The sequence below is a fragment of the Eretmochelys imbricata genome, chromosome 2 (assembly GCF_965152235.1).
Source record: "Eretmochelys imbricata isolate rEreImb1 chromosome 2, rEreImb1.hap1, whole genome shotgun sequence".
Lineage (NCBI taxonomy): Eukaryota > Metazoa > Chordata > Testudines > Cheloniidae > Eretmochelys > Eretmochelys imbricata.
The window spans coordinates 170,024,339-170,040,411 of record NC_135573.1 but is presented as its reverse complement, the minus strand read 5'-3'; the positions used below and the strand labels follow the sequence as shown (position 1 = coordinate 170,040,411).

General features: G+C 43.2%; 1 protein-coding gene across 1 annotated transcript; it reads left to right on the top strand.

Moving 5' to 3' along the window:
* The first annotated feature begins 8,982 nt into the window (after positions 1-8,982).
* IGFBP1 (insulin like growth factor binding protein 1) lies at positions 8,983-15,575 on the top strand. Its single transcript, XM_077809214.1, has 4 exons — positions 8,983-9,343; positions 11,805-11,980; positions 13,710-13,838; positions 15,444-15,575. The coding sequence occupies exons 1-4, from the start codon at positions 8,983-8,985 to the stop codon at positions 15,573-15,575; spliced, it is 798 nt and encodes a 265-aa protein (XP_077665340.1).
* The last annotated feature ends 498 nt before the right edge of the window (positions 15,576-16,073 follow it).

The window sequence follows — 16,073 nt, the reverse complement described above, 5'->3', positions numbered from 1 at the left end:
ATGCCGGCTGACGAGCCGCTATCAGGAGCACAGGATGAGGGGCCTCCTCCACCGCTCAGCCAGGGAATGAGGCATGGGGTTTCCCTCTGCCTCCACCACTGGCCGCCTCCTTGGAGATCTCCCGGTAGATATGGCGCACCAAGGCTGCCGTCTCCTTATTGCTCTGGGTGTTGATGTCCCACAGCACCAGCAGCGCAATTCTTATATTGTGTATTTTAACTTTGTTGGTCATATTCAGTTGCACCTTGTATATCAGGGTTTTTGCCCCTTGTCTTTAGACTATACGTGAATCATGATTAGGTGTTTAATTAGCCTACTTGATACTTCAGGTGTTTTCTTACTTTGTGCTTCTTTCAATGTTTTATATATTAATTAATTTCATTCCATAATGTATTTATTTAATTTAACTATATAATTCAAAATAACAAGTCATACAGCTTATATTTAGGCTCACAATTTGTTTAATACTCGTGCTGTAACTAGAAAAAAAAGTTTCCTAGATCAAGTAATGCCACAGCTTACGCATAGTGGGCTTGAATGTGTTAGCAATAGGATAAAACGTAGCGTTGTAAACCTCAGCTTTCCCTTTCTAGGGAGGCATTGACTGTTCTGCCCTGGGGCTCGGAATTGCTGTTGGCCGGCCTGTAGAGAGAGTAGCTTAGGCTTTGTCTACACTGGACTTCCGTCGGTAAAACTTGTGTCGTTCAGAGGTGTTTAAAAAACAGCCACCCGCACGACAAAAGTTTTACCAATGAAAAGCACCGGTGTGAACAGTGCTTTGTCAGCGGGAGAGCTCTTCTGCCAACAAAGCAACCGCCTCTTGCTGGGGGTGGAATTTCTTTGTCGGCAGGAGACCCCTCACCTGCCGACAAAGAGCGGCTACACCGGGCATCTTTTAGCGGCACGGCTGAAGTGGCACAGCTGTGTCGCTAAGAGGTGCGTAGTGTAGCCATAGCCTTAGCTTCTACTAGGCTGCTAACAACTGTGCTAGTTGTGATGCTTTGTTTATGATCTGGATACTTGTTCACCAGGAACGCAACATGAGGCTAGAAAATCATTTCATACTAAGGCAGTGATACCCAGACCTCCATTGAGCAGGACCCAAATTAGCCATCAGTATGACCTAAAAGAGCCACAGCAGTGTGAATTAACGGTTTCCTTTACTATAAAAAGAAAAGGAGGACTAGTGGCACCTTAGAGACTATCCAATTTATTTGAGCATAAGCTTTTGTGAGCTACAGCTCACTTCATCGGATGCAATGAAGTGAGCGGTAGCTCACGAAAGCTTATGCTCAAATAAATTGGTTAGCCTCTAAGGTGCCACAAGTACTCCTTTTCTTTTTGCGAATACAGACTAACACGGCTGCTACTCTGAATCTTTTACTATAGCGCTAGATATTCATAGTTAAACAATATGACAGGGGAAATGTTTAGTATATTATTCTCATAGCAAATAAGTTAATAACTTAGTGCAAGTTGATAACTTAATTGGTTCATAACATAGTAAAAGCATCCTGAGGAGTTAATAATTAAGTCACACAGTGTTTTCATATCATGTGCTGCAGAGGGCCACAGGAGAGGCATTAAAGAGCCATTTGCTGCTCACGAGCCACAGTCTAAGTATCACTGTACTAAGGGATCTAGGTCAGCTAGCAGAAATCTTTCAGTCACTACCAACCTTGGGGTATATTTGAACTGAGATCCTGAAGGCAAAAAGCGTACCTCCTTGACGCCAATGAACTGTGAAGCAGGTCATCATATTTTGCAGCTGGCCCAGACTTCCAATGGTATTTAGGTGCCTAATTCCCATTGATTTGTATGACAGCGAGGCACCTAACTATCTTTGAGGATCTGGACCTCTGTCATTTTGTTTCATCAAAGGACTGGAAATTTTGGTTCAGGAAATAAAAATAAATAGGTGCATCATTCCTTCCCATTTAAATGCTCTCCCATAGGGACTCCCATGTACACTCTATTCTAGTCTATATAGGCTTTTATACCACACTCGCCACTAGGAGTAGCTGAGTGCATTCCAGTAGTGCATTGAGAGATGTAACTACACATCTGTCATGTGTTGTTTGTTCCTTCATCTTCTGCCCAAGAGAAGAGGCATGTGCAATGGAGTGTTTTATTTTGGTAGGTGTTGGCTTTTTTTAAATATACCTGTTGCTATGTGTTTATGTGAGAGAAGGAAAGGTCAAAGAAATGCGCTTTGCACTTGGAGCAGAACTGATGGTCCTTAGTGATGGTCCCTTTGTGATGGTCCTTAGTTCCTGGGGGGAGTTCATGCCGCAGTTTTGACCAGCCCCAGAGAAAGTTTTCTTTTCCACACAGATGAGCTCTGCTCTCATTGTTGAGAGTTTCTTTGTGCCAGAGGAGGGTAGAAAAGGCAGTGTCATGGTATGTTCCCATTTTGTGACTGGAAATGGTCTGCCTATACAAATTACTCTTAGTATAGGGCCCTGCTGAGGTATGTAACCCTGTAACTGAAAGGAGATATCATTCATTTTTCTGTTCACTGCAATTTTAAATAAATGCCTGCAGCAGGAGTAGTGGCAGAGGCAGCTGCCATTCTATGTTCCAGAACAGATGAAGATTGTTATGTTACCAGATAATCTGGGGGGTTGTCAAGGTTCCTCCCCAACTCTGAACTCTGGGGTACAGATGTGGGGACCTGCATGAAAAAACTCCTAAGCTTATCTTTACCAGCTTAGGTCAAAACTTCCCCAAGGTACAAAATATTCCCCCCGTCGTCCTTGGATTGGCCACTACCACCACCAAACTAATACTGGTTACTGGGGAAGAGCTGTTTGGACGCGTCTTTCCCCCCAAAATACTTCCCAAAACCTTGCACCCCACTTCCTGGACAAGGTTTGGTAAAAAGCCTCACCAATTTGCCTAGGTGACTACAGACCCAGACCCTTGGATCTTAAGAACAATGAACAATCCTCCCAACACTTGCACCCCCACTTTCCTGGGAAATGTTGGATAAAAAGCCTCACCAATTTGCATAGGTGACCACAGACCCAAACCCTTGGATCTGAGAACAATGAAAAAGCATTCAGTTTCTTACAAGAAGACTTTTAATAAAAATAGAAGTAAATAGAAATAAAGAAATCCCCCCTGTAAAATCAGGATGGTAGATATCTTACAGGGTAATTAGATTCAAAAACATAGAGAACCCCTCTAGGCAAAACCTTAAGTTACAAAAAAGATACACAGACAGAAATAGTTATTCTATTCAGCACAATTCTTTTCTCAGCCATTTAAAGAAATCATAATCTAACACATACCTAGCTAGATTACTTACTAAAAGTTCTAAGACTCCATTCCTGGTCTATCCCCAGCAGAAAAAAAAAATACAGACAGACCCTTTGTTTCTCTCCCTCCTCCCAGCTTTTGAAAGTATCTTGTCTCCTCATTGGTCATTTTGGTCAGGTGCCAGCGAGGTTACCTTTAGCTTCTTAACCCTTTACAGGTGAGAGGAGCTTTCCCCTGGCCAGGAGGGATTTCAAAGGGGTTTACCCTTCCCTTTATATTTATGACAGGGGTGCTTAAAGTTGACAAACTGGGGGCATAAGTATCATCTTATACTTTGATTTTTAAGATCTTTGGGACAGGGATTGTCTCTTTGTACTGGGTTTTACACCCCCTTGCACAGTGGAGTTGTAAGCCATGAGCAGGGACACTAGATGCTACCAGAGCACAAATAAATAATACTAATAAATAGTCTTTGAACCTTAAGCCCCACCCTGGAATGTTCCAAGTCACAAAGGATTGAAGAGAAGCCTTCCTGCATTTGTGAGAGCTACAGGGAGGGCTTGGGAGATCAAAACAGAGAGGAAGGCTTCTATCTTGCCCTCCCTTTCTTTGGCATGCCCCTAGCTACACCATGCAGCCATAACTTGGCATATGGGATGTCATCATTGGTCAATGGATTCATTTATTGATGTACAGTACATAGTAAATTAATAGTGAATTATTGTGTTTAATTCAATTTTAAGTAGAGGATACACTGGACATGAAAGTTCAGCTTCTAGGAGGATTCCTGCGGAAAGTGAAAAGCAAGTGCTTGTAAAAAAAGAAAAGAAAAACATATTGCATGTCTCCTCTTTAAATGTGCAAGTACTCTGTTTTTTGCCCACACCTGCCGCTTTCTGAATTAGATGGGAAAGGGGCAGGCAGGACCATTGTTGTGTGGCCTAGGAGTTGTGTTTGCCCCATTTTGTGGTCAGTAACTGGCATTTTCAAAAGAGCCTAAGAGCCAGGTTTTTAATGGTATTTAGGCACCTAACTTCCACTGAGCATCTGGGCCAAAGTGGTTTAGGAGTAGGGTTGCCAACTTTTTAATCGTACAATACCAAACACCCTTACCCTGCCCCCGTCCCACTCCTGCGCTGAGGCCCTGCCCCTTCCCTGAGGCCCCACCCCCTCACTCCATCCCTCCTCCCTCCGTCACTCACTCTCCTCCATTCTCACTCACTTTCACCATGCTGAGGTAGGGGCTTGGGGTGCCGGAGGGGGTGAAGGGTGTGTGTGGGCTCCAGGGTGGAGCCAGGAATGAGGGGTTCAAAGTTTTGGAAGGGGCTCCAAACTTGGGCAGGGGGTTGGGGTATGGGAAGGGGTGAGGGCTCTGTCTGGGAGGTGTGGGTTCTGGGGTGAGGGCGGGGATAAGGGGTTTGGGGTGCAAGAGCACGCTCTAGGCTGGGGATGAGGGGTTCAGAGTGAGGGATGGAGTGAGGGCTCTGGCTGGGGGTGTGGGATCTGGGGTGGGGCTAGGAATGAGGGGTTTGGAGTGTAGGAGGGGGCTCAGGGCTGGAGCAGGGGTTGGGGTGCAGGAGGGGGTCAGGGCTGTGGCTGGGGGTGTGGGCTCTGGCATTGGGCCAGAGATGAAGGGTTTGGGGTGCAGGAGGGGGTTCTGCGTTTGGGGCTGGGGCTGAGGGATTTGGAGTGTGGGAGGGAGTTCCGGGGTGGGGCAGGGGGTTGGGGATGGGAGAGGGTGAGGGATACGGCTGGGGGTGGGGCTCTGGGATGAGGCCAGGGATGAGGGGTTTGGGATGCAGGAGGGGGTTAGGGATGCAGGCTCCAGGTGGCGCTTACCTCAGGCGGTTTCCAGGAAGCGACCAGCATGTCCCTCTGGCGCCTAGGCATGGGGGGGCAGGGGGATCTGCATGCTGCCCACAGGCTCCGCCCCCGCAGGCCTACAAATATTCTAGCAAACCAATGTACTTGCTGGAAAGTAAATGGAAACAGCAAATTTTAAGCAAGTGCTAGAAAATATTTGTGAAAAGCAAATTTTGAACACATAAACTTGAGTATTTGCTCTGATTCACATGCCTGGTCTGCACACCAAAATTAGGTCAACATAAGGCAGCTTATACTGACTTAATTATGTCAGTGTCCATATTACAGTCTTGTCCTGCTGATGTAAGTTCCCTACTACACCGACATAATAACTCCATCTCCACAAGAGGTCGTAGGGCTTATGTCAGTGTAGTTAGGGAAACCCCGTGCTTGTGTAGACACTGTGTTACTTACACTGGCTGTTATCGCTCTTGTCAATTTCACAGCTCCAGTAGATCTGTGAAATTGACAAGAAAGCTGGAACCTAGAGCCCAGCTACCCCCTGCTCCCTGGAGAGCTGGGTGGCTGGACCCCACTCCCAGCTGGAAGCGAGGGTGAGAATGGACCTCGCTCCAGATGGGGAACAAGGAGTCAAGAAGTGCACTCCCAGCGGGAACAGGGAGCGGAAGGGCAGACCACCAGGAACCTGGGAGTCTGTGGGGCAGCTGAGCCAATGTGACTTAGCGTTCCTGGGAGGGAACTGCTAGTGTAGCTGAGAGACCAGGCTCTCAGGTCCCCACACTACCCCTCTTAAGTCGGTGGAAGCGCTCCTGGTGAGGACACGCACCACCGACCCAAGGCGGGTTGTGTGGACATGCATCATCACAGTAATTACTGTGGTGGCTGTAAACTGACCTAATATAGGTTTAGTGTAGACATACCCTAAGAGTTACCCTTATCCATTCTGAGTACAGAAACAACACCATGTGACCTGTGTATCCAATCAAAATTAACCAACAATAGATGTAATTTCAGACACGTTTAAGAAACTGCTTGTGAACAATCTACAGACCAACAATTATTCCTAGAAATTATTTGATGAATAAATTTGAGAAAAATCATAATCTTGAATAAGTTTCGCAACCAGAAAAAAGGGCTAAGCTGATTGAATACATTATTTGGTGCTCTCTAGTGCGCAAGGACCAGTTTAGGATATTAAACTTAGAACTCAGGAGCAATATCGCACCTAGAGGGAAATAATAACAATGATTCCACAACCTGGGGAACGGCCAACAGAAATGGCAGGAAATTATTTTACAAGACAACTGAATTTCTGCTGACTAAGGGAAAAGAATGAGGTCACCGAATGAAATGACAGAGAGACTGGTGACTGCATGCAAGTACACAGAGACTATGATGCATGTGCTGTTCCATGATGAGTGGCTCAGATAAGATGACACTAGTAAGAATACCTAAAACTTACTGTCAACAGTTTTCAGTAAACACAATTTTACACGGGAAACACTTTTTTTATCCTATGACTCTTATCTGCACTGTTTGTGTTCTTTAAAGCTATGTCAAGGTCAGGGATGTGGGCTTTGTTGGGAAGTTGTAGTATTACATCAAACAGAGCACACATAAACAGCTGCCCTAGTATCACTTCATTGATTATGGCTGTCTTAGGTAGTTTTGTTCTGTTCTAAAGTAAGTAAACTACTTACATAGTAAAAGAGAGCTAGAGCCTGATTCCTCACCACCTTGACCCTGGGGCAGTCATTTAAACCCATGCAACATCTGGTTTAGCAGACTTTTACCCTCTCTGTGCAGAGGTGCAAGTGAGCACAGAAGATGGAAAACCGTGGAGAAGCAGGCCTGTAACTTTATGCGCACCAGCAACTGTAGAAAAAAAATTCCTCAGGATACTGTATAATTCATGGTTTTGTTAATTAGAGGTGAATCTGAACAAATCCCAGATCCACATACCCCCAACTAATAGAAAAAAAATTGTGATCTGGCTCAGGTATTTGCTGCTGTCTCTTATCTACATAATAAACCAAAAATAAAACTCCAAGGACCTGAAACCAGGGAATTTGGGAAGAATTAAGATTTGAATCAGAATTTGGCAGATCAAACCTATTGTCGGTAATGCTCAACTAGGAGGGGCATTAGCATTTTCTTCCTTTAAACCATCCACTCAATAATGTAGTCTAGAAAGGGTTGCACTTTGTTGTAGTGAAAGTGCTTCACCTCTTTCCATGCCCCCCTTTTGCTTCAAGGACTTTGAGATAGGAATTAGGATTGGTAAAATACATGCTACCCAGTCATTTGATGTGCAGGAGATTCCTGATGCTGAACAGTCCGTAGTTATACTCAGTTCTGTGCAAAATAGTCCACTTCAAAGCAAAAACATATATGATCTTTGGGTTTTTATCATTTCCAGTAACTAGTTTTATTTAAGAGAATTTCATAAAATTGTCTTTTTCCTCACCCAGCAGACTGCCTGGGGATTCCTTAGCCTCTTTCTGTGCTAGGTTTGCAGGTGGAGAAGAATGTATAAGCTCATGAGAAAATAAGCATCAGACGTGGAAAAGACACAAGTGCTGTGTTTTTACCATGGAACTCCTGCACCAGGGCTTTGGGGCAAATTCTGCTCCTATTTCCATCAATGTAAATCCAGAGTAACTCTTTTAAAGTCACTGGAGATATTCTGGCTTACAACTTTTGCAAGTGACTAGTGATTTAGAGTGCTTTGATTTTGGGGTACGCAACTGAAAACACTTAAAGGAACCAGATTTTCAGAGGATCGGTGCTTAGCATTTTCTGAAAACCAGGCCTCGTCAAAATATGTCAAGCTGAGTACCTAAGATTACTAGTCACTTTTGAAAATGTAGCCCTCCAGCTGTAAATGAGGGATGTCTTCAGCTTGAAGACAGGACCAAAGGACACAATGCAAAACAATTCACAGTACAATGCATCTTTATTTCACTTTCTTTCATGCAAAATGTATCTCAGCATGTTTTCAGGAGCAGAGGGGGAAAGGAATTCAGTTTAAAGAACAAAAAGGAGACCATTTCACACACTGCAGCAGCTGGCTTTACTGAAGAATTTGCTATTTCAAATCTAGGACATAGTGCAAATGCCATGATAAATTTAGTTTACTGTGGTACAGCAATAAAGGTCGATTTCTTTTTCCTTTATTTTAGTGACAACCACTGTATGCAAAAGAGAAGACAAATGTTGTCAGATGAGATCTGAGACAAGATGGGGAAGCAAAGTGGCTGAGAGATGCAGGAAAGATACATTTCTTCTCTATCTGTTTGACAAGCATTGTTTTCCCACAACAGCAAGTGCTCATGGCTGAGAGCCCCCCCTTAACTTTCATCAAAGAGCAGCAGAAACTGAGCACATCCACAGGAAACCAGCCCAATCTTGGCTAAACACTCCTTCCAAACAGGTTAATGACATGAGCTCCTACGTGCATGCGTTCAGTAGTCACCGGATCCTGATAGTTTTATTGCCTTCGGGGCCTCTCGCTTGGTATGTCTGTATCCTCGTAACCTACAGCCACATGACGAAAATTAAACAAGGGGTTTTGTGTTTTTCCCCCCTCCTTCATTGCTCTGGAGCTATTAGGTCAGCTGCTTCTGTGTCAAGAGGTTTCCCCCCCTCCCTCCTTTTTACATTTATATCTTTATTGAACGGGGGAGAGACCTGCATGGGGGCGAGAGGGGCAGGGGGTCCGAACTACCAATGACAGGATGCTTCTCCAACCCTCCCGCTCAGATAATAGCTAACCTGGGGTTAAAGATTAATAAGCAAGCGAAGCAGGATATAAAGGGCCGGGCTTGGGCTCGCCCGTGAGTCACCTGCCTCTGCAGCCCGCGCCACTGGGTGTAGCGGGCCTGGCTCCTCACCACCATGACCAGCAGAAGGGCTCTGATCTGCGGCTGCTGGCTGCTGCTCCTCGGCCCACGCCTCGCCCCGGGGGCCGCCCTCCAGCCGCTGCACTGTGCCCCGTGCACGGCGGAGAAGCTGGCGCTGTGCCCGCCGGTGGCTGCCGGCTGCCCGGAGAGGGCCCATCAGCCGGGCTGTGGCTGCTGCCAGACCTGTGCCCTCCAGCTGGGGGAGGCCTGCGGGGTGTACACAGCGCGCTGTGGCCACGGGCTCAGCTGCCAGGTGCGGCCAGGGGAGCTCAGACCCCTGTTTGCCCTGACCCATGGGCAAGGGGCATGCCTGCCAACAGCAGATGCAGAAGGGATGCGGATGGCAGAGGCTGCAGGTATATCTGTTGGATCATATTAAAGAAGTTCTGTATTAAAATCACAAATGAGTTTGATTCTCCAGAGTTTAAATTCCAGGGTATTACTAATTAAGAGGTCTCTTGGTTTTTGGTACTGTTTCTCTCCCTCTGTGTGTGAAACTTGCAAGCTGCTAATTGCATTAGTACATTCTAAGACAGAGTCTGTTCTCAAAGCAATTCACACACAGAGAGAGACTCAAAGCAATACTCTGTAACAACAGAAACAGCACCCAGAGACTCCCTGCCCTTTTGTCCTTTTGTTGTATTCATCTTGCTTTGTTAACGATTGTGATTAAAATAGAGATAGAGGATGTATGTGGATGGATGCTTGGTGTGGATAATAACTGAATGATCAGGGAAGTGCCAGCCTAAGAATCCAGTGTCCATCGGCTGAAAAAGGTGTCAAGTGGAAATAACCAGAGGACCCCCCCCACCCCCCACCCAGAGGGCAGACTGGAATCCACCCAACAGCCTCAAGAATGGGAGAACCAAAGAACAAGATAACATCTGGCAGCACGGAGCCGTCAGGAATGTGCCATCTGCTGAATGATTCAGCAACAGCATGATGAAGCAATTCCCATAGACTGGCATAGGAAGAAATTCCTATAAAAACGGACTCTAGAAAGTGAGAACTTTGGGGTCTGATTCTGCAAACCAACTTCCAGGAGCATCAGATGAGCATCTGACAAGGCCCTGCTCCCTCCTCATGTCCAGGCCACCTGGCCAGTGGCTTGGCATGAGCAACTCTAAGGCTGGTGACTATGATAACAACCTTGCAGAGCCTGTGTGTGTGTGTGTGTACGAATGAATATGTGAATAAATATGAGATTGAATGGAATGTTATAGCTATAACTAACAGCTTACTATGATTCTTTCTATATTCACAATAAATGTGGTATTTTGCCTTTTTCCCTTTAATAAGATCCTGCTGGTTTTTATTTTATTGGCATAACATATCCATACTGTGTCTCCCTACGTATACTGCAGGTGTTATGCCAGCCTTCTTATGGCAGGTGCTATACAGAACTCAAGCCTATCCGCTGTTGATAAAACTGTGGGAACAGGGTGCATGGAACAAGCAGTGACAGAAGGAGAGCAGGGGTGCTGCTGGTGGAAACCATAGATTTGGTGTTTGTCATTACTACTTCAAACCAGGGGAGTGAGGCAGTGCCCCTAGTTCCAGCACCACTGAAGGAGGGGGCATTGACGATGATCCGCTCTGGTTGAGCTGGTTGGAAAATTTAGAAAAGTAAAAAATGTAGATGCGAAACAGGGGTGGGGGAAGAATCGGCAATTTTTTCTAGCAAAATTTTCCCACTCTCCCTGAGACACATCAGACACGCTATTAAGGTGAGAAGGCAGGACAAGGGAGAAACCAAAACATAGGTTGTGCAAGAGTCAGAATCCGCTATACCTCCTTGGAAAGGGATTCAGAGGAATCTATTGATTTTTGCTTGTTTAGTGTTAAATGGTCATAGCTGACCAGATCAGAAACGCATGGAAAAACTTGATTTGAACCGTAACAAATGGTTAGATGGTAGTGGATATAAAATTTTTGCACCGGGGGCAAAACCACTTACAGTTGCTCAAGTGTTACAAGGAGAGATGCATTTGGATAGTATTGCAGAATTTCAGCAATTTTTGTGATTGAAATCCTGGTGATTTTACACTCTTCCCCCTCTCTCCCCCCGCCCCCCAGTTTGCCCAAAATATTATCACAGGAAAAGTACTTAGTGCTATTTTTTTTCAGTTGTTTTTTTACTGTTTAAGACCCTGATCCAATAAGATACTTAAGCATGTGCCTAACTTTAACCATATGAGTAGTCTCAATTAGTGTTAACAGCCTCTGTTGATTTCAGTGGAACTGTTCATGTTCTTAAAGTTAGGTACAGGTACCTTGCTGAACCAGGGCCTGAGTGCTTCATTGTTTGGGCTAGTCCCTGTTTATTTGATCTACTACATGTTGGCCAGTTCTGTTGCCTATCTGTATGAATTATTTCGTTGATGTTTTAGCTAGGCCCTGGAACTCACTGAAACATATCATGAGTACATGTTTGGGGCCATCCCTTTCAAAATTGAAAACCACACCTCCTCACACTACTGAAGGCTCCAAATTGGTTACAATTTCGATTTGAGTGTCCTGTAGTTTAGCCCACCACCTGCACTGCATACCACTGTTGGGTGAGATCATTCGTTTCTAGTAGTTTGCATCCTAAATGGTAACAAAATAATTGGCTCATGAAAGACTCTCTGCCATATTTGTGCTGACACAAATTTATGACAGGAGTTTATTTTGCTGCGATACACAAGTATAACTCCTAGGTGAGCTACTAGAATTAACGGGCTTTTCTTAGACTCATTCGATTGGTTTGGTGAAATAAATGCAGAAGATTACTGTATCCTAGATTATTACCTTAATGGTACTGTTGTTCCCATATAGACTCTCTGGAACCTGAGGATGCACCTCCAGAAATTACTGAAATAGCACAGGATCAGCAGTTCAACTATCAACTGTTTCCCATTGGCCAGGACAAGTCTCTGCCTTGGAACGCCATCAGTGCTTATGAAAACATGAAAGCAAAGAGGATCACCGAACTAAAGAAATGGAAGGAGCAGGTGGGTTCTCCTACAAGCTTTCAAGTAGCATTTTATTAATAAACTTTTGATTTGCAATTCAGAATGAAATGTTCATATGAGACTAGTGGCTCCATTGACTTCACATTATTTTGTGCAACCAGCCAACAGCCCTTTTCCTTTGGAATGTCTTGGTCAGGTGCTTAAGTGATAGACACCTTTTGCATTTACTTCTAATTTGCCTATCACTTAAGCCCCTACACAGAGGTAAATTTTATCCCATGATAAATACCTGATTATGTCATAGCTCTCCAGTGCCCAGAAAGTCCAGACACTGAGAATGAGATACTAGCTAAAACCACATATATTTGCCTATTTACGATCACAATAAAATAGTATTAAACAGGTGCACATAAAACATTTAGGAAGGCTGATAATAATGATTCATTTTTACATTTGACACTGCCAGACTACTAAAATTCAGCATGGTGTGTATATCAGTAATTTAAAGCACCACTTGAGGGCACCAAAGAATAGAAGTTCGGAGGCGTCATCCAGAGTATTTGTATAATGTGGATGGAGCTAAACTAGATAGAGAGGTAATATGGACCCAATCCTGCAACCCTTACAGTAGTAGTCCTTACTTGTACAGGCCCCAGTTCAAAGGAGCACAGAAGCACATGCTTAGTCTGCTGCTATTCAGGAGAGCATTTAAGCACATGCTTAGCTTTATGCATTCTGTTTAAGTCCCATTGACTTCAGAGCTTAAAGTTAAGCTTTATGTTTGTTTTCTTAAGTGCTTTCCTGAATTGGGGCCAGAAGTGCTTACATGAGGGTTCCATTGTGTGAAGTTTTTCAGGATCACACACTAAGGTTATTTTTGTTTTGTTAAAGTAAAAATATTAGTTTGATCATAGCACCCCTATTTACCATTATTCAACATAAAACATGTAGGCTATTGTTCAGTTCTTTGTTCGTACAGTTATGCTTTTAATTTTTTAAACAACAGTGAGAATTACAGAGAGTGTTACCCTCAATTTTACACTTTCTGGATTTTGTTGTTATTACGGATGTGACATGATCCTTTGCTATAAAATTACTGTCCAGTACATTTTAAGGATTGGTTGACAGCCATGTCCAATTGTTTAACTGTATTATAATTATTTGCAAAAATAAATACCAGAAAGGAATTGTTAAGTAAGAATCATTGAAAATGTAACATTTTATTATGTTTTGTGCATGTATCAGGAATAATGATTCATTTGACTGAATTTGCAATCTACTCCTGCGATGTCAATACAGTACATACAGAGGGCAACAAACATTAGGGTATACGTTTTTGCAAAAAGTCTATTCTGTGTACATTAAAAATAACACAGGAAACGTACATGCCTAAAAAATGTAAAGCCAGATCCTCAGATCCTTCTTTGAAATCAACAGGGCTATCCTGATTTATACCAGCTGATGATATGGCCAATAGTGTCTAACCATTAACATGATTATTTAGTAAGGGGAATGCATGGGAATTTAGGAACATAAATCCTCACGTTTTGGGGCAGAAAATAACCCTAATGACTAAAAGACAAAGGGCTAAATCCCCTTGAATATTCCATTTTGGTTCCTAGTGACACAAATGGAAACTGCAGGCAATATATCCAAAGGAAAAATTCAGGCCCAAATTGCAGCTTCATCTCTTAGTTGACTTTATGCTGATTTTTATGGATTTTTTTTTAAGTCAGCATTTATATTACATATATAAATATTCTTTCAGGGACCTTGCCAGAAAGATCTCTACAGGGCACTGGATAAATTAGCTAAAGCTCAACAGAGAACTGGAGAAGACCTATACAAATTCTATTTACCAAACTGCAACAAGAATGGATTTTATCACAGCAAACAGGTACTTTTGTTTTTATTGCCCACTCACACTACTGTGACTAGTGGTCAGTTACAGCCACCTTTCCATTACAATCACCCATTTCCAAACTCAGAGTTTTCAGTGGCTATATGAATTGATCGTGAAAATAAGAATATTGAGTTTTCAGATTTGGAGCAAATTGGGTTTCTTTTCTTTTTTCTCTTTATGTGTGATCTTAATGCTCAGATTGGCAGAAAAGGAGGCTGAAGTCCTCTTTTTATACATAAAACAGATGCAGTACTGAGCCCTTCCAAAGTACTTTAACCTCCTGCCTATCCTTAAACAAGTTCCAACTCTGTGCTCCTAATCCGTTATGGCATTCGTAACCGATCTACATTCACAATATGCTTTGTAGTCAGCATGGTGATTGTGTAGTAAGGGCTACGTAGAAGGAAGGAAATCTATGCACTGTGGGTGACATTAGGCCCCATGGACATCAGGTCAGGATTCTATCCTCCATATTTTGAGATGAGATTATCCTTCTAAGAACAGAACACAAAATACAGCTGTATACATTGTATATGGAAGATATTACTGTTCAGATTCATAAACAGTATAAAGAACAAGGAGTACTTGTGGCACCTTAGAGACTAACAAATTTTTGTTAGTCTCGAAGGTGCCACAAGTACTCCTCATTCTTTTTGCTGATACAGACTAACACGGCTTCCCCTCTAAAACCTATAAACAGAATAGTTAATCTGAAGAAGCTATTATGAAAGGTATTACAAATGAATATTAAGAACAATCTACAAACTTTGGCTATTATATCAGGTTCACAGAAGTCTTGTATGCATGATCATGTACATGGGTTAAGTTCCTCCCCTTTTTAGAAGAATCACAACACTATATTCAGATAATAAGAGTCCAGATTAATCTAACGTGGAAGGAATTCAGACTTTAGGCTAAACTCCATTCATACCTGCTTGGTCCATATCTGCCTTTTCATGGCTAAGACTAGCATGAATCTCCAAATTCTGGATGATCTGTCATGATTTAATATAACCTTGAAAAACTGTCAAAAAAATTTACCAGTCCATTCGAGGTCCCTTAAATTTACACCACACCCACAGTCTCCACTGTTTGCATTCCTGATTTCATCCTTCCCTCGCACCCCCACAACCAATCCCCCGCTCTTGCTCTATTCTAACACACAGTGACATGCGGTTGTCTTAGGCGCACCATCTGAAATCAACGTCCAAACTCCCACTTACTTCAGTGGAGTGAGAATCAAGCCCCTGCATCAATGTTCTTACTCCCAGCTTCTACACTCTGCCTTCGCTCCCCCTCCCCCAGGAGAAATGTATGACTGTCCATTGGGAAGTCAGCAAGCCGAATTTTGCAAACTGCTTTAAATACCAGTAGGCTGCAAGATTGCACCCAGCATAGTTCAATTGGGGTCACAGGCCCAGTTGCTATATGGTTTCTAAAACCTAAGCCATGAGTGAGGAGGGTGAGAGGTTCTGTAAGAATAGGGTGTGATAATACAAAAAGTCTGTGCAGTGCAGCTTCCTGTTTTCTAGTTCTTGCGATTTCCAAATATGCATTTAGTTTCATCGTGTCATTTTTTCCCCGCCCCAATCATCCTAGTGTGAAACTTCGCTGGCTGGAGAGCCTGCTGGATGTTGGTGTGTCTATCCAAGGAGTGGGAAAAGAATTCCTGGATCTCCTGAGTTGAAAGGCGACCCTGAATGCCAACAGTATCTCAGCTCACAAGAATAAGACCAAACACATGACAGCATTTCCATTTGCTCATACGAAGACTGTTGCAGGGCCTGATCCTGCCATCATTTATGCCCAATTCACCAAGGTACTTAAATATGTGTCAACTTTAAGCATATGAGCAGACCCACTGTTGGTAGTGCTCACTCCCACAAGGCATACCATTGAATTCAGCGGGACTAGTCACACATGTCTAAGTGATTGCAGAATTGGGCCCCATAACCTGAATATTATATATATATATATATATATATATATATATATATATATTATAATGAACTGCTTTTGTACTCTACAGATGCTATGGTATGTAAACCCACTGAATTATTTATTTCACAGTAAATTTATTTTTTGTGTCTGTGTTGTTAATTTATATTCTCAAACACTTCATAACTTTATATGTAAATACATAATATTATTGCTCTTAAAGATATGCATTTTTCTATTCTAGAAGAACACTGCTAGTTAAACTTCAGTTGGAATAATACTAAATATCAG

What these genes read in the sequence shown, in the direction of transcription:
- IGFBP1 (XM_077809214.1), top strand. Translation starts at nt 8,983, where the DNA reads ATGACCAGCAGAAGGGCTCTGATCTGCGGCTGCTGGCTGCTGCTCCTC. An exon ending in GCGGATGGCAGAGGCTGCAG is followed by an intron (nt 9,344 to 11,804) that starts GTATATCTGTTG and finishes GTTCCCATATAG; the next exon opens with ACTCTCTGGAACCTGAGGAT. An exon ending in GATTTTATCACAGCAAACAG is followed by an intron (nt 13,839 to 15,443) that starts GTACTTTTGTTT and finishes CAATCATCCTAG; the next exon opens with TGTGAAACTTCGCTGGCTGG.